This window comes from Neoarius graeffei, chromosome 12 (assembly GCF_027579695.1).
Source record: "Neoarius graeffei isolate fNeoGra1 chromosome 12, fNeoGra1.pri, whole genome shotgun sequence".
NCBI lineage: Eukaryota > Metazoa > Chordata > Actinopteri > Siluriformes > Ariidae > Neoarius > Neoarius graeffei.
The window spans coordinates 81783130-81801552 of record NC_083580.1 but is presented as its reverse complement, the minus strand read 5'-3'; the positions used below and the strand labels follow the sequence as shown (position 1 = coordinate 81801552).

At 41.5% G+C, this 18423-nt stretch overlaps 1 protein-coding gene across 1 annotated transcript; it reads right to left on the bottom strand.

Annotated features, from left to right (window-relative positions):
* Positions 1-1092: 1092 nt before the first annotated feature.
* yipf5 (Yip1 domain family, member 5) lies at positions 1093-17299 on the bottom strand. The gene is made up of 6 exons (XM_060936544.1): positions 17210-17299; positions 12456-12574; positions 9147-9319; positions 5083-5228; positions 4699-4880; positions 1093-2326 (listed from the first exon to the last, which is right to left on the bottom strand). Exons 2-6 carry the CDS (start codon positions 12563-12565, stop codon positions 2164-2166), a joined length of 774 nt encoding a protein of 257 aa, XP_060792527.1. The 5' UTR covers positions 12566-12574; positions 17210-17299; the 3' UTR covers positions 1093-2163.
* Positions 17300-18423: the final 1124 nt, after the last annotated feature.

The window sequence follows — 18423 nt, the reverse complement described above, 5'->3', positions numbered from 1 at the left end:
TACTTTCTACCACTTCATCCATCTTCACTTCAATTACACTGTTGACCAACTCTCCCCTCAAAACAACACCAACACCATTTCTCTTTCCATCGACTCCATCATAAAACAACGTGCATCCATCTCCAGTGTTCTTGGCCTTGCTTCCTTTCCACCTCGTCTCCTGCACACACAAAATATCCAACTTCCTTCTTCCCATCGTACCTGCTAACTCTCTCGCTCTGCCAATCAATGTTCCCACATTCAGTGTTCCTACCTTCAATTCTAAGCTCCTTCCCTTCCATCTTTCACGCTCTCTCCCAACACGCCTCCCCCCTCTCTTTCTCCATTTTGGCGCAACAGTAGCACACTTTCCACTAGCACCCTGTTGACCAACAGTACAGGAGGCGGCCGTTGTTAACCCGGGCCCCGACCGATCTGGTATGGTATTTGTCTTTTCATTCCGCATGTTAGATTTGGCAGAGTTTTACGCCGGATGCCCTTCCTGACGCAACCCTCTCCAATTTATCCGGGCTTGGGACTGGCGCAAAGAGTACACTTATGCACCCAACATTTGGGTTGCAAAGTGATTATTATAAAATAGAAATGCTATGAATTCAGCTCCAGACACGATCACAAGCATTTAATAAATTCATTTTCTTAAGGTTGTGTGTGAACATACACACACTTGAAGCTACGGGTGTGTGCACGCGCGCCCTGGATCTGAACACAAACCTGACCAGTGGAGTTAAAGTAGGACTGAGTGTTGACTTGATTATTGATATAAAATTTCATTCTTAAAATTCTAATATTCCACAAAACTGTGTTTATTGCAGAACACGAGACAGAACAGAAATCTGATCTCTCTGAGGATCTTTACTCTCATCTGTGGGCCTCAAACCAAACAAACAACCTAAACCACTGTGCTTTCGCGGGCTGTGGAGCAGAAGGACAAATAAGACACACTGAGCTGTGAGAACTTCCTCACACACACACACACACCCCTTTCAACACTACTAGGTTTTTAATTTAAAGAAAAAAAAAAGGAACTGCTTGCCGAACATTTATTATCCAGGGACCCCCCCCCACCAAAAAAAAGAGCCTTGTGACATCACAACATCTTCGACCGAATTTATTTTCAAAACATGGCCTGTGAAACAGCACAAGTGTAACACTCAACCACCGTCTAACTTTTCACAGAGATTAAAAAAAAAAAGTGGACTTTCCTTTAAAAAAAACAAAAAACACAAATGACATGGTGTATAAATATTGCAGGCGGCGCGGCCATGTGACCTCGGCTCCCTGACATTTATTTATTGAACAAAGTCAAACAAAGAGCAAACCAGAAGCTTGGACTGAAGTGAAATGTTTGCTTGTGCAAAAGTTTTTACCTGCCTTTCAAACAGCAAAAGAAATTAAAAGACTTTATGGCAACATTTCACCAAAACTAGGAAATAAAAATCTGACTCGAGGTTCATAATTACACCCCAGTGAGAGCTGTGGCTACGGATCGGAACTAAAATTCGTTTAAATGATCGGGTTTCCAGAATTCTGTCAATTTCAGTACTGGGTTGGGGGGGAGCTAAGAGAAGTGCAGTTTTCAGTGTGTATGAGTGTGTTTTTTAAATTAACCACACACACACACACACACACACACACACACACACACCCCAGTTCCTGTACAGACCAAAGCTTTTTCAGGGACTGAGAACATGCAGAGCAGCACAACAGAGGAAATCAGTTAGCTGTGTGTTTTATACTGACACAAAGACAGAAAGCTGTGTGTTGCACCGAAGGAACGAGAGATAGTAATCTGATTACACAATTATTCATTATACACGCCTCGGATCCACTTTTAGCCTTTGGAGAGAGACATTTTATTTCATTTTGTTAATCTAAACAAGAAAAAAAAAACATATGAAAATATATTGCTGCTGTGCTATTGGAGAGATGGGTTCGAGAGTAAACAGGGCTGAAAGAGAGAGAGAGAGAGAGAGAGAGAGAGAGAGAGAGAGAATGAACTTCTGGCCACATCTGGCAGATGTTAGAGGGAATGTGCTAAAGAGTGATGAGGAGGTTCTTGGCTCTGCTGGATCGTGGTTTGGTCTGCACACTTCGTTTACAAGTGGCTGTCGAGGATGAGGAAGTGTGTGTTGGTGTGTGCATCATTTGTCCTGTAGAGAAAGTTCAGAAGACGGAGATGAGGGCGAAAACCCCGTAGAGCAGAGCGCAGGGGTAAGCCACGAGCAGCTGCTGGCCGTCCATCACCAGAGCGGAGATGAAGATCTTTGAGGCAGAAAAGCTGCACCACCCGATGATGGCGGCTGTTAAAACGATCCCCAGCAAGCCTCTGAAAGCCACACGGCGACACCGGGTTAGTCACCTGACACATGCCTTGACAACAGCCCTTACTTTTCATGTTAATGTTTTACACAGGACACAAACAGATCCGATTATTAAACACACTCAGGATTAAGGGCTTCTGAAACCCTACTGGCAAAGAAAAAATGAAAAGAAAAAAAAAAAAGTTAGCTCAAGCTGCTAAATCTTTTGTCTCCATTGTCCAATCTCAGAGTCTAAATGAAGGCTTTATTAAAGACGAGGGTTTGTGTGGGTCTGTAATTTACCCTCAGCTGAGATTTGTTTTATAGTTCATATAAGACAGCAGCAACATTTACATTCCATCAAACATAACGTTAATAATCTGACTGAGAGCGCAATCAGAATAAACAAATGCTCCTGTAAACAACTCAGTGAGAAAAGAGAGCAAACTGATCGAAGAGGTTCAGAAGGAAATAATCTGTTAATTAGGAGAGTAACAGTCACGTACCTGTAAATGCGTCTAAGGGTCGTTCTTCGTTAACAATCACATTCACAGTAAAATGTGGGAATGGCTTTAGTTGCAGTGCTCACGATGATGGCATTAAATTAAAAGTTCACATTGTATGGCGTCTCTTTACCCTAAAAAAGTGGCCATGTTTAATTCTGAACGCAAAATCCTTTATGAGGAAAGAAAAGTCAGTAACAGAATGACGTCAGAAAAAAAACTGAACTTTCATTTCTTAAAATTTCAAACCCAGATTTCTCTGAAGTGACGCTGCTGTAATTGGGGTTGTGATGATTTTTAAATCTGGGTTTCAGTCCATTTTGCCTTCGGTTCCACACTTTAGCAACATCACTGATCTGACCGGTGAAAGCGATCTTAATCAGCTCACAATTTTGGCCCCTCTGCTGAAGAACTGCCCTTGATTATTTTGCTACTCACTCACTCCTTGTTTCTATGGAGACACGGAGACTAAACCTCACTCCATCCATACGTGTATCTTTGGATCAGATTACAGGTAACATGAGGATAAATAAAGATTGTTTCCAGAGCGTGCAGTTTAGGATCCTTATACCCAGTTCATTAGGAATCTGCACTCGGAATTAATTCATACAAAATCAGTGAAAAAAAAAATCTCTGAAATTAAACACAACTCGGTGTTCGGATTAATGTTGTAGTTAGAGTCATTATGTTTTTCCCTCCCAAAAGAGTCACAAACATGTCTCAGTTCACGTACATGTCATGTCTTATTGAGATTTTCTACAGAAGTGTTAATACAGAGTGTCTGGGCCGTCAGTGTATTTCCAGCATGACGTGTAAAAGCGCTTTTCCACTGCACAGCTTCACACGTTATTGATCATGATGACGATTTCACGACATTACAACATGATAATATGATACATGCAATGCATCATGATGTATACACACACACACACACACACACACACACACACACACACACATTTCCTAACAAACTGCCAGGAAAGAGAAGTGTTTCATTTAAAAATAAATATTTTTTAAAAATTGGTTGGATGATACTATTTATATAATAATGTCTAGAAAAATAAATACTGGAAAAATATTCAGTAAAAGATTTTAACATTTTAAAGATTCAGAACAGTACAAAGCTTATAAAAAAAGTATTTCCAGAGTGTATAACAATTATTAATAAATACTTAACAGTTATTCCATGAAATCGAGTCGTACATGAGCTGATGGCCGACGAGGCGCGTAGCACTGAGTTCTCTATAATCCATGTACGATGAGATTGAGTGGAATAACGGTTTTATTCTCTCCACATTCACTGGATTTTGAGAAACAGAGCATTATTTTTTGCACATTCGATAAATAAAAACTTTATACAAAACGTCCAACAAAATAATTTCTGCTTAGAATGTAAACAAACCGGCGAAATGACAGGAGCAATTTGTGAAAAATGCAATAATAATAATAATAATAATTCTTGAGAAAAAAAAAAAGATCCATTCTTACCATCAAATACTTTTATTCCATATTTTGTTCCTTTTTTTCTTGCATTTTTGGGGTTTTGTTTTCAAACAGAGTTTTTATTTCGTCTTCGGTTGGTTCAGCAACACGCTCTGCCATTTTGTTTTTCTCTACTCACGGTATACGAGCTGATATCCTAGTAGTAGAGTAGCCAATCAGAGCGCGCGATTGCTCATATCCAGTGAATGTGGAGAGAATATAAAAAGATATCACAACCCCAACAATATCTGTACAGTGTGTATAAGAACATAATATGGGGGTTATAATCGTCATATCGCCCAGCCCTTGTGTACATCATCACGCTCCCCTGCTCCATGGACACATTTGGACAGAACGCTGGGTTTGTTTCTGCTATTCACTAGAGAAGCGTGAGGAGACACGAGGTGACTCACTGTAAGGAGAAGAGCACACCGAAGCTGGAGAGGAGGATCATGGGTAACAGACAGTAGCCCAGGACGCTGGCTACGCAGCCGAACGAGACGCCCGTCATGCTCATGAGGTTCAGGAGGCAGTACATGCCCAGGCAGCCAATGGCACTAATCCCGTACACATAGCCGAACTGGATCTTACCCGTCTAAACACAGAACACAGCATTTGAAGGCCAGGCCCAAAGCAAAAAACAATTATACTGGTGCTACTTGGGTAATCTTCTTTACAAACAAGATGTCTCGCATAAAGCAGAAAAATAATAAGTTTTGTGACTCCAATAACTTCTCTGGACCACACCATGAAATGTGATCAGCTTGCTTTCACTCCAGAACCGAGCCAACACTTACAAGCAGAAGTGTAGCCCCGAAGGCCAGGCAGAACACCATGGGACCAGCCAGATCCGTTTCGTTCATTATGCTGCCATCTGCTGCCTTCATGGGGTGCAGCACCGTCAGCGTCTTCTGCCAGATGTGGTCGAAGTTGATTCCCAACTCTGCAAGGAGCAACACAAAAACGGGCTCGTTTAAATTCATATCAGTAAACGTAACCTGAAGTCAGGGCCTTTTAAACAAACAGCCAAAAGTATGTGGACACATGAACATCACACCTGTATGTGCTTGTGGACCATCCCATTTCCTGCTATAGTGATGAAGACATTCCGTAGGCCTACAGCTGTGTGGTTTAAACTATGTGGTAACTTTTTAGGGAAGAAACACCAACCTTTATCCATATAGTAAACATTACAGGTTGATATTAATCTGTTTAATTCAGATATCTCTGTGGAACATGGCCACAAGGCAGTCAGAATGCAGCAGCGTTTAAAAAGCCTTCCAACCAGCATTTTTATTGCTGTTATGGTTAAAATATGAGCCGGGATTTGTTTACATATCTCATCACAAAATGTGCTCCAGACCATGCTTTTCCATGTAAAAATCCTATAATCTCTGTTACTTCTTTCCCTGCTCTGTGCAGCGTCTGTGATTACTGTCTGTCAAACATCAGCATTGGGTTACACATCAGTCATCGGTTTTCACGTCGCCCTGTCATCCAGACCTGCATCCATCTGCCTCAAACACACGCTGACTCACAGAGCCGGCTGATCTCACTGTAAGCATGCCACTGTTTACTGTAAAATAAACCAATAAACAGATAAATAAAAACAAACACGCGTGTAGGTGCTTGAACGTAGCTGTTCTGACACGAGAGTACGCCTCATTATTTTAATTACTTCTAATTATCATTAGCATTACAGTTAGTTGCAAAGTGTTCGATTTTACACTCTTGCGCTGCACTTTTGGTTTGTTTTCTGACTGATAAACTGTAGGGCTCTTCTGTGAAGTGTACAACGGTTGCCAGGTCTGGTAAATATCAGCAATGGACTAGTTTAAAAAATAAAATTATAATATTCAAATGTTGAGGGGTGGCACGGTGGTGTAGTGGTTAGCGCTGTCGCCTCACAGCAAGAAGGTCCGGGTTTGAGCCCCGTGGCCGGCGAGGGCCTTTCTGTGCGGAGTTTGCATGTTCTCCCCGTGTCCGCGTGGGTTTCCTCCGGGTGCTCCGGTTTCCCCCACAGTCCAAAGACATGCAGGTTAGGTTAACTGGTGACTCTAAATTGAGCGTAGGTGTGAATGTGAGTGTGAATGGTTGTCTGTGTCTATGTGTCAGCCCTGTGATGACCTGGCGACTTGTCCAGGGTGTACCCCGCCTTTCGCCCGTAGTCAGCTGGGATAGGATCCAGCTCGCCTGCGACCCTGTAGAACAGGATAAAGCGGCTACAGATAATGAGATGAGATTCAAATGTTTAGCAAAATCCTCAAAATGCACAGCACACAATTTTCCATGAGTTTTCACAAACAAATTATCTCTAACGCAAGGAGATTATCTCATCTCATTATCTGTAGCCGCTTTATCCTGTTCTACAGGGTCGCAGGTGAGCTGGATCCTATCCCAGCTGACTACGGGCGAAAGGCGGGGTACACCCTGGACAAGTCGCCAGGTCATCACAGGGCTGACACATAGACACAGACAACCATTCACACTCACATTCACACCTACGCTCAATTTAGAGTCACCAGTTAACCTAACCTGCATGTCTTTGGACTGTGGGGGAAACCGGAGCACCCGGAGGAAACCCACGCGGACACGGGGAGAACATGCAAACTCCGCACAGAAAGGCCCTCGCCGGCCACGGGGCTCAAACCCGGACCTTCTTGCTGTGAGGCGACAGCGCTAACCACTACACCACCGTGCCGCCCCGCAAGGAGATTAATTCATTTTAATTTGTAAAAGGTATTCATGAACTGAAATTTTCACATACAGAGAAAGCACACCAAATCTGATGCACTGTATTTTATTTTTTTTTTAATTCCGCGTTCTAGTTTGTGCTCGTTTCAAGCCGGTTTCATGCCACGACTGTCGGTAGGGTTCTGAGTGAATGATGGAGTCGTCCAATAGTGATAAAGACATAACTACAGACCTGCTTTCAAGAAAGTTTCTCAAGAAAGTTCAAGTTCTCCTTCAAGAGTTAAAGCTGAGAGATGGAATCTCAGGCAAGAAGAAGAAAGCAGCGCTCACGGCGTTATGATCACGGGTTCATTACCGTCCGCTTGGACTTGTGTGACATCATTGGTTAGGTGATCGCTTCCCCCGTGTGAAATTTCACAAAAAACGAGACGGACCTGAATTTATTTCTTCACCGTACTGAATTTCATTTTTGGTGTGTAAAGACTAACTTAATGCCCTGTGTAGTGAGGTCATCTGAAAATCTCAGACTTGGTGCACAAGGGACTTAAATCCTTAGTTTTTAATATCCAGCAGTATATTAGTAACAGGACACAAGTATTGTTTTCTATCAGAAGAATCGTAACATGGCGGAATACTACGGATGATAGCCTAGCTGATCTCAAGAAAGACCTACTGCGTGTGGCATCGTGGTGTTGCTCTAACCGCCTACTCATTAACCCAGAGATGATCAAATTTTGCGTTTTTGGATCAAGTAAAATGTTGAATCAAGTTTCAATTCCTGCAATGACTTTCCTCGGAGAGGAATTGAAGGTAGAAGACTCTGTGAAGGACCTAGGTGTGATCTTAGACAAAGGACTCTCATTTAAGGAGCATGTGGACACTCTTGTTTCGTGTCTCATGGGAAAGTTGGGTATGATTAGCAGAATCAGGCATCTTCTTGATCATTCCACCTTATTCACTGTAATCAATTCACTTGTATTTTCCAAGCTGTTTTACTGTTCCTCCGTATGGGCTGGTACCAGTAAGCATAATATCTCCAAACTTCAGTTAGTCCAGAACTTTGCTGCCCGCATTCTTTCAGGAAAGCGGAAATTTGACCACATTCAGCCAACACGCAAACAGTTGAAACTTCTTCCTGTAGTGGATTGTCTTCATCTCAGAGATGGTGTGCAAATGTACAAGTGCCTTAATGGATTAGCGCCCAGCTATTTGTGCAACATGTTCAACAAGAGATTGCAAATTCACGACTACAACGCCAGAAAAAGGGACTCGCTGCACCTCCCTAAGTGCAGGACTGCTCTAGCTCAGAACTCGTGTAAAAACCTGGAACTCGTTGCCCGATGAGATAAAGAGTTGCTCTACAGTAGCTTCTTTTAAGCGCCAGCTGAGAACACTTGCTGAGTGATTGGCTTACGAGTTAATATTTGCATATTGGAATTTATGGCAGCATTTTAACCAATAATCATAGTTAACTGTAGGTTTATTATTATTATTGATTGGAGTTGTTTTAGTGATTTCTTGCATTGTAAATAGGATTTACATATAGATACATATATTATAAATTGGATATGAAGATCCTGTCTGGGAATCCAATAAAGTCTTTTGTATTTGTAACATGATCACAGGACTCAGTGTGTGTTCCACAAGGCAGGAAAGGTCAGAGTTCAAGGCCACCTGGTTAATGATTTAAAAACTTGGCGTATCACTGATGGGAGTCCGAGTGGAAGGAACAGAGTGAGCACCGGACACGTCTTCCTATAAAATCTGGGAGTTATAAACAGTTCGAAATGTGGTTTCCAGGTGAACAGGTGTAAACATTGCCTTGTCACTCGGTGTCCGATTGTGATCAGGTTCTCTGAAGAGCATCAGCTCTGAAGGCCATCAGATTCCCAGAACTCACTCTCAGGACCTTGAGTGCTTTTTATATTTATAAAGATCTTCTTGGCACCAGATGGTGTAGGTTTGTGCACTGGGGGCCACTGGTGTATTTTTATTTACTGTCTATAGATTTTTCTTGTAAAAATATTTTTCTTTGTTAGACTCCTGAACTTAAAGAGCAGCAACAGTCACAAAGTAGATCTTGACCAAGAACAGCTCTGTCAGCTTTCCGTTTGTCCTTTCCAGATTTTTTTTTTGTGGTGTGTGTGTGTGTGTGCGCGCGCGTTACCCTCCAGCAGTGGTGGCTCATCCTCGAAGCTGCTGCTGTACAGGGACTGTGAGGAGGCGGGTGTGAACGCAGGCGTGGGCTGATAGATCTGTCCTGTGTAAGGCTGCTGAGGCTGCATCATCGGCGGCGTGCTGTAACCCATTGGCTGAGAATAGTCATACTGACCGTACGGCCTGGGGACATCATCGGGGACACAATTGGTGATTTACAGTACCAGACACACTCTGATTTCCAACACAGCCTCATTAACCTCTCCTCCTTGTTTCCCCCTTAATATCAGGAATGAGCTTCTTACACCTCACTTACATGTTTTCACCAGGGTTCCTCGTAACTGTGATTTTTTTTTAAGTCTATAACAGATCCTGAAATTAAATATCAGTGACATTCATCTGACACCTAAGAACAAATCCTTTTTCTAGCGAGTATCAAACTGTTGGCTTCAACATAAAACACAACTGTAAAGGAAAGAAAATATTCATTAACAGAAACGAACTCTTGCGCTAATGCAAGTGCAGGGCAAAGCAGCCGGTGCCAACAGCGTGTCTACATTTGAAACCAGATCTCACTCATGAGATTAGGTTTTAGATGCAGATATCAGAGATGCCAACATTGACAAATGAAAAAGAATAGCATCTCTGAGTGCAGCGAGGTGAAGCCGAGAGAAAAAAGGTGTCCTTTTAAGCTGGGGGGGGGGGAATTGCAGATTATGGCCAAGTTTGGCTGTCCAGACAAGTTCATTACCATGGTGCGCCAATTTCACGACTGCATGCTTGCTCGTGTAATCGACAACAGAGACACATCGGCAGCCTTCCCAGTCAACAACAGGGTTAAGCAAGGCTGCGTTCTAGCTCCGACACTGTTCAGTATGATGTTCACAGCCATGCTTTCTGATGCTTTCAGCAATGATGGAAATGGTGTCAGAATCAGGTACAGAACCAACGGCAAACTTTTCAACCTGCGCCGGCTCCAGGCAAAGACCAAGGTAGATGAGGATACAGTGCGCGAGCTTCTGTTCGCAGATGACTGTGCCCTCAGTGCTGAATCAGAAGCCCAAATGCAAGAAAGTATAAACTGCTTTTCAGCTGCCTGTGACAACTTTGGGCTCTCAATCAGTACCAAGAAGACTGAAGTCCTGTATCAACCTGCTCCTCAGAAGGCGTATGTTGTACCAGCTATCACTGTTCAAGGAGAAACTCTCAAGGTAGTGGACAAGTTCACATATCTTGGGAGTACTCTTTCTAGATCTGCCAACATCGATGACGAAGTAAACTTATGCATCGCCAAGGCCAAATCTGCCTTTGGTTGACTCTGTGAATCAGTCTGGGCAAGATGAGGCATCCGGCTAGCCGCTAAGCTGAAGGTGTACAAGGCAGTTGTACTGCCTTCACTACTCTATGCCAGTGAGACCTGGACTGTTTACGAGCGTCATGCCAAAGTGCTCACTTGTTTCCATCTGAACTGTCTAAGAAAGTTGTTCAAGATCACCTGGCGCGATAAGGTTCCTGATACTGAGGTTCTCTCTCGTTCTGGCATTCCAAGCATCCACACCCTGCTCAGGAGGGCCCAGATCAGGTGGGCAGGTCATCTCATCAGAATGCCCAACTCCCATCTACCCAAACGCCTGTTCTATGGAGAGCTTGCACAAGGCAAGCGCTCACAAAGAGGACAAAAGAAGCGCTACAAGGACACCCTCAAAACATCACTGAAAGGCTTTGGTATTGATGTGTCATCTTGGGTGACTCTGGCCTTAGACTGCCCCGCCTGGAGAACACTCAACAACAAAAGGCTCTATGGCCTTTGAGCAAACAAGGATAGCAGAAGCCCAGAGGAAGCGTCACTTGCGGAAGTCCAAAAACATCCTCTGTCCGTCAAGCGATGACTTCATTCGTCATGTCTGCGGCAAAAAGTTCCACGTCTGCGTCGGCCTAATTGGCCACCGCCGTTCCCACCACACTTAGCCCCCACCCCCTCGATGTACTTAGTCTTCATCGTGTATGATGGACAAACCATGATTAGGCTGGGGTTCTGGGGGCCGCCAAATTTCAGGGAAGCTCAGAGATGCAATCTAGGCCATTCTGAGCTACTTTTTGAGAAAAATAAATGCAGGGTTTTCTGTACAGTCTAAGCTCAATTATCCAAACTCTCTGGGGAAAAAGTCTGGCTCACTAAGAGGATGTTCAGTTAAATGGGGTTCAGAGAACCGAGCTTGTCCTGTAACGCAGTGTTTCAGTGGTTTCATCCTGATCAACAACAAAATCCAGAGTCAAAAGACAAAAGATTTATGTAAAGGTCTTTCAATAACAACATTAATACTGTATTTACTTCCTGAACTGTGCACCAGTCTAATACTGGACTTAATAAAGCCAATAGTGAAAGATGCCCAGCCATACAACTTTTAATTAAACTGAACATGCTGAAGGTACGGAGATCATTTGTTGTATGAAGCTGACTTTGCTTTCTTCAGTGGACTTCTGTTGTAGGACTTCACACCTGACACGAGCTTGTGAGAGAAATCGAAAGTTTCGTTTCCGGGAACACGACTGACGAAGACAGTTTGCTTCCAGGAAGCCGACTCTGCATCACTACTGCGCATTTCTGAGCACTGCCTTTAACACACGCCGTGATTGGCCAAGAGCATGAGTCTGGTCACCTCTCGGCCAATCACAGCACAGCTAACGCAAGGATACAGAAATTCCCAGAATTATCCAAATCAGTGTAAACAATAACACGTGAACAATCCGAATGCTGAAAATATGTTGATTTGCTCAACACACGGGCAAAACGGGTTGAAAAGCGTATTATTTTCAGGTCTACACATAGCACCGTGATTTTGCTTCAAATCTGTAGCTGCTACGCCCAAATCCTGTATGTTGGCATCTCTGAGCTATTAAATTATTATGTGGGATTTTCTTTCACAGTTTATTACATCAATCTCTCCTTTTATTCCCCCCATACACTATAAAGTTAAATATTACTAATGCATGTTAGTCACATGATCAGGATGTAAAAGTATGTTTAGTATTTATATATTATTTATGTATAAATCCATCACTCTGTGGTTTTGGTTCAGGCCGCTGATCTGGTGTGAAATTTCTGCTACGGAGCTTCAGACAAGTAGAAAAGGTGAAACTCAACAGAAGTATAATAATAATAATAATAATAATAATAATAATAACAACAACTGATGTTATTAATAAACAACTTTTACTGATTTGTTTCCATTTTCAATATATTATGCACACTTGTGTTATAAACACTGTTATAAACAATATCTGTATGTTATTATCAATAAAATATCTTGAGAGTTACTTGTTGTACGGATCTTCTGTGTTGCTGTAGCTGTAACTGCCCTGGTTCTGGTCATCTACACTGTAAGGAGACTGGTAGAAGTCTGTGTTGAAGCTCTCAAACCCAGACATGGCGAGCAGCTTGATGAAAGGGACACACACACAGGGATACATACACACACACACACATACATACATATGATGTACAGTACTCACAGTTTACCAAGTCTCATCACCATGTGCAACCTTTTCCCAAAAATAGCCCAATTTGGCGTAAAAACCCAAGACCCTGAGGTTCACAGTCTGTTTTTGTTTACCACTTGATCTCAACACACGCTCACTGGCCACTTTAATAGGAACTTGTTCTCGATTCTAAGATCCCTGTTCTTGGCTGCAGGAGTGGAACCCAATGTGTTCTTCTGCTGTTGCATGCTGAGATGCTTTTCTGCTCACCACGGTTGGAAAGAGTGATTATGTGAATTACTATATCCTTCCTAGCAAAAAAAAGCTTGAACTGCTCAATCTGTCCATTTCCCTCTGACCCTCTCTTAACAACAAGGCGTTTGTTTCCATCCACAGAACTGTCGCTCACTCACTTGATGTTTTTTGTTTTCTGCACCATTCTGTGTAAACTCTACAGACTGTTGTGTGTGAAAACCCCAGGAGATCAGCAGGTTCTGAAATACTCAAACCAGCAGTCCATCTGGCTCAAACCAACACCCATACCACAGTGAAAGAAAGAAAGTCACACGGAGATCACAATTTTTCCCGTTCTGATGTTTGAACATTGCGAACATTAACTGAAGCTCCTGATTTGTTGCTTGACCTTAGTGCAGCATTTGATACCATTGATCATTCCATTCTTCTGGATAGACTAGAAAATGTTGTGGGAGTTAAGGGAACGGCCCTCTCCTGGCTCAGCTCTTATTTAACTGATCGCTATCAGTATGTTGATGTAAATGGTGATTTTTCTAGACGTACTGAGGTAAAGTTTGGTGTTCCACAAGGTTCTGTCTTGGGTCCACTGCTTTTTTTCTCTATATATGTTCCCTCTGGGTGATATTATTCATAAACATTGTATTAGTTTCCACTGTTCTGCTGATGACACACAGTTATACGTTTCTGCAAAACCAGATGAGAGACACCAGCTTAATAGAATTGAGGAATGTGTGAAGGACATTAGACACTGGATGCTTATTAACTTCCTTCTGCTTAACTCTGACAAGACTGAAGTACTTGTACTCGGACCACATGCAGCTAGAAGTAAGTTTTCTGATTCCACAGTGACTCTGGACGGCCTTTCTGTTTCTTCACGTGCAGCAGTAAAAGACCTCGGAGTGATTATTGACCCCAGTCTTTCATTCGAAACTCACATTAATAACATCACCCGGATAGCTTTCTTTCATCTCAGAAATATTGCTAAGATAAGAAATTTAATGTCACTACATGACGCTGAAAAACTAGTCCATGCTTTCGTTCCCTCCAGGTTGGATTATTGTAATGCCTTACTGTCTGGATGTTCCAATAAGTGCATAAACAAGCTCCAGTTAGTTCAAAATGCAGCAGCAAGAGTCCTTACTAGAACTAGAAAATATGACCCCATCACCCCTGTCTTATCCACACTGCATTGGCTCCCAATCACATTTCGTATTGATTATAAAATACTGCTATTGACCTTTAAAGAACTGAATGTTCTCGCACCACAGTACCTGAGTGAACTTCTGGTCCTCTATGACCCGCCACGCCTACTTAGATCAGAAGGTGCAGGCTATCTGCTGGTACCTCGTATAGTGAAGGCTACATCAGGGGGCGGAGCCTTTTCTTACAAAGCCCCACAGTTATGGAACAGCCTTCCAAGTAGTGTTCGGGAATCAGAAACAGTCTCAGCGTTTAAGTCTCGGCTGAAAACAGATCTGTTTAGTCAAGCCTTGTGTTAATGGTGTTTATGAGGTAAAGGAGTAGATCTGGAGGATCCTCAGACAGAGTGTTTTGGTAAACTGGGATGTATGGATGCTGTCAGTCCCCACTCGCTTGCTCACTCGAGTTCGTTGACGGTGTAGTGGCTGCTGCTTTATGTCCCGGGGCCCCTCATGCCTGTTTTACCTTCTGGCTCTCCACTTTTAGTTATGCTGTCATAGTTAGTTTTGCCAGAGTCCCTGCTTGCACTCAGTGCAATATGTATACTGTTCCTACTCATCAGGTGACATTGGGCATACCTAACAACCTGTGTCGTCCCCCCCAATCTGTCCCTCTGAGTTACAGGTCAATCCTGAGATCGAGGTGCTGAACCTCTTCTGCTCCTCGGACCTGCCTGATCCACCCTGGTGTCCTGTGTCTGGTTAGAGTCTCATCACATCGCTCCTGTGGAGGACGGCCCCATGTGGACAGCTGAAAGTCACACTTGGAAGACGCTCTGGACTCTTACAGTAATGCTTTTATGGCTGAGGACTACAGCTGACTTGCTAACTTTAGGACTGCAGTTGTCATGAACAGTTTTGCACTCAAGTTTCCATCAGTGAAGAGTTTATAACATCAACGGAACTGACTTCATGTTAAAACTGTTAATATTATAGTCAGGCTGTCTGTTGTTGCCCAAATGAGGATGGGTTCCCTTTTGAATCTGGTTCCTCTCAAGGTTTCTTCCTCATGTCGTCTGAGGGAGTTTTTCCTTGCCACCGTCGCCACAGGCTTCATCATTGGGGATAGATTAGGGATAAAATTAGCTCATGTTTTAAGTCGTTAAAATTCTGTAAAGCTGCTTTGCGACAATGTCTATTGTTAAAAGCGCGATACAAATAAACTTGACTTGACTTGTATCTGTGGGATTTGATGCTGTTGAGGGATCGGCTGATTAGGGAACTGCCGAAAACTGTAGGTGGATGTAGGGGTGTTCCTAATAAAGTGGCCAGTGAGTTTTTAAAAGCAAATCAAGAAAAATTTCACACACACACACACACACACACACATCCAGATGTTATTTCACAGTCATGAGGAAGAAAACCAGCCAAGCCCCAGGAGGAGAAGATATTAACAGTGAAACAATCAACATTATATCAGTTCAAAAGTTTGTGCCCCACTTTCTGCATAATAAACATGATTTGACAAAAGAATCAAAAGTAGAACATACAGTTCAGTCGTACAAAAACTATACACTCCGGGTGGTATGATGAGCAGCGACTGACTGTGACAAGCTCAGAGTGTGTTACTCTCATCTAACATCACAGTGTGCAGTGTTTTATTCCACAGTGATTTAACAACAATCACAACGTTTCATTTTTTAACCAACAACACCTCACACATTTTAACGGTTTATTGTTAGATTTAATGATGTGGAACATCAGAGAGAGGAATTAGTTCCTGTTGTCAGGATATGTAGCACGTATGAGATGCTCAACAGGAAAAATGTTTAGCTCTATTTCTATAACATTTAGTCGCATACAAATTACAAGTTACATACATTTTTATTATTACTGTATTTTTGCCACCAGGAAAAATATTACTCCTTCAATAGTTAAGATACCAGCGAATGGCACCAACTGAGACGATCCAAATCTGTTGGTAGGATGAGTGTAGAGGTTATTTTACAGGTTGTTCAAAAATAGGATGTTTTTTCCCAGAACTGAGACTGCTGCAGTCTGCTGTGTGTCATGCCACATCACACTACACATCGCGTGTTATTTTTGTACAACTGAACCATCCGTCCTGTTATTTCTTATATCATGATATTATGTTTATAAATAAAAATTGAAAGCTAAACAAAAACTATATGCTTGTTAATTATTATTTTTTTAAATAATCATTACCATTATTATTATTATTATTATTATTATTAAGAATCAGAACCAGAATCCTGTTTATGAATGTTGACAAACACAAGGAACTTGGTGTCTGTCTAGTGATACGGGGAGGAGAGGAAAAAAAAAAAAGTGTGAATATATGTATATGTGAGATATATGTAATATAAGAAAAATGTATATGTAATGTACAATATGGACATTACACAATATAATAAATATGCAACCTACAATAACTAGTATAACTTATATACAATATGGATATAATAACAATAATAATAATAATAATAAATATTTATTATGAATTATTACCATTTTTGAATGCAGTGATACAGTAAATCTTGTGTGGTATTGTGATCCATATCGTGTACTGTAGAAATTATTTCAGGAATCGTATCATGATACTTTTGTCAAATCATGCAGCATTTAATATTCATTTAAATATTCAGGGTAAGTATTTAGTACATTAACTGAGAATTTTCCACTGTGAAGTGATCTCTGTGTGATTTAGGACAGTATGCACTGGACAGGACGTTTCTCAGAGATGTAATTATTACATCTGACATGTTGTATGATGATGAAAAGGAAAACAGCTCCCTAATGTCACAGTGTAGAAATCAATTAGTGACCATTAGACCTGTTATTCAGCTAATTAATTAATTATAACTCATTGTGTTTATTCAGATAATACAACCTCAGGGAGACAGGGAGCTCAAGTTAAACTTGACGCTCAGGAAAATTATATGAAATAATAATAATAATAATAATAATAATAATAATAATAATAATAATAAAAACCCTGCAGTAAAACTTCCTCAATAAGAGAAAGCTAACATTCTGAGTTCATGGCTGAAGTTGGTGTTATTGCCGTAGCACACAGTCACAACATCAGCGAGTTCCGAGAGGAATTTAATAAACATTATGACAAAAATATCACAGATTCACATCCACTGAAACATCTTTATACGATTTAAATGTTTACCTTGAGCAGTTGTTGTCCACAGCACTGAAAAACACAACCAGCTCTGCTAGCTACCTACGTGTCAAGACAGAATGATTCACTTCCGGGTCATGGGGCTGTTTCAGGAAATGAAGGCGGAATAAAATGGCGGATTTAAGCGGACTCGCGCCCTCTATATGTTTTATGTTATATGAGCACTTTATAACTAAATCTAAATTAAGGAGGTGAAATTCAGGTCCTGGGAATCAATAGACGTGTTTTCCCTTTTCTAAGGCATAAGACCATAATATAATAATAAAGTTATAAAATTATCAGTGAGTTTATAACTGAATGTCCTAGAAATGCAGTGAACTAAACATCCAAACAATTCTTGCTGAGCTTAATATCATTCATCCTGAAGGTCACATAAGCATAAAAATACTTTTATGAAATCGAGCATTTTATGGCAGATAATTTTTTATGATAAATTATAAACTACACCTGCATAAACTGAGCTATTCTGTAGTATGTAGATGACTAACACAGCAGTTTATTCAAAGATTTGTAGACATTGGGGTGACACACTACCTTTTTTCAGGTCAAGTCAATTTATTTATATAGCACTTCTAACAATGGACATCATGACAAAGCAGCGTTAGCTGCAGAAATCCAGATATAGATTTAAATTTGTTCCAGAAGTTGGTTACGGTGGCGGGGGGGATCCTGAGGAAGAAACCTTGAGAGGATCCATACCTGTACCTGTACCTGTATCTTTGTCTGTATTATGATTTTTAAACCCAGAATGGGTTTGGCATAAACTGGAATTATTTTCTTTGTAAAATAAAATGAGCCCTAACCTCTCTACCAACAAAACACTGTAAAACACTGGAAAGAAACATCAGCAGTGTCAGCGTGATTTCACAATTTCAGCTATATTTCTGAACAAATTTCCCAAAATATAAACAAACTAGCAGTAGAGTTTAGAGCACTGTGACTCTGACCAGGCAGTTTCATGTTAATCAATGTGACAAACATGTTCTTTGCTTGTCCTGCGAGCTTCATACCTGACCTCATGGTGACGATATGGAAGTAAAAACTTCCTGCTTGGGTGACTTTTTTTTTTTAATCCCAGTCTTGATGGAGACATATAGTCTCAACCAAATGCCCTGTAAATTCTGTGTTTAAAAAACACACAACAACAACAACAACAACAACGACAACAACAGAACACACACACACACACACACACACACACA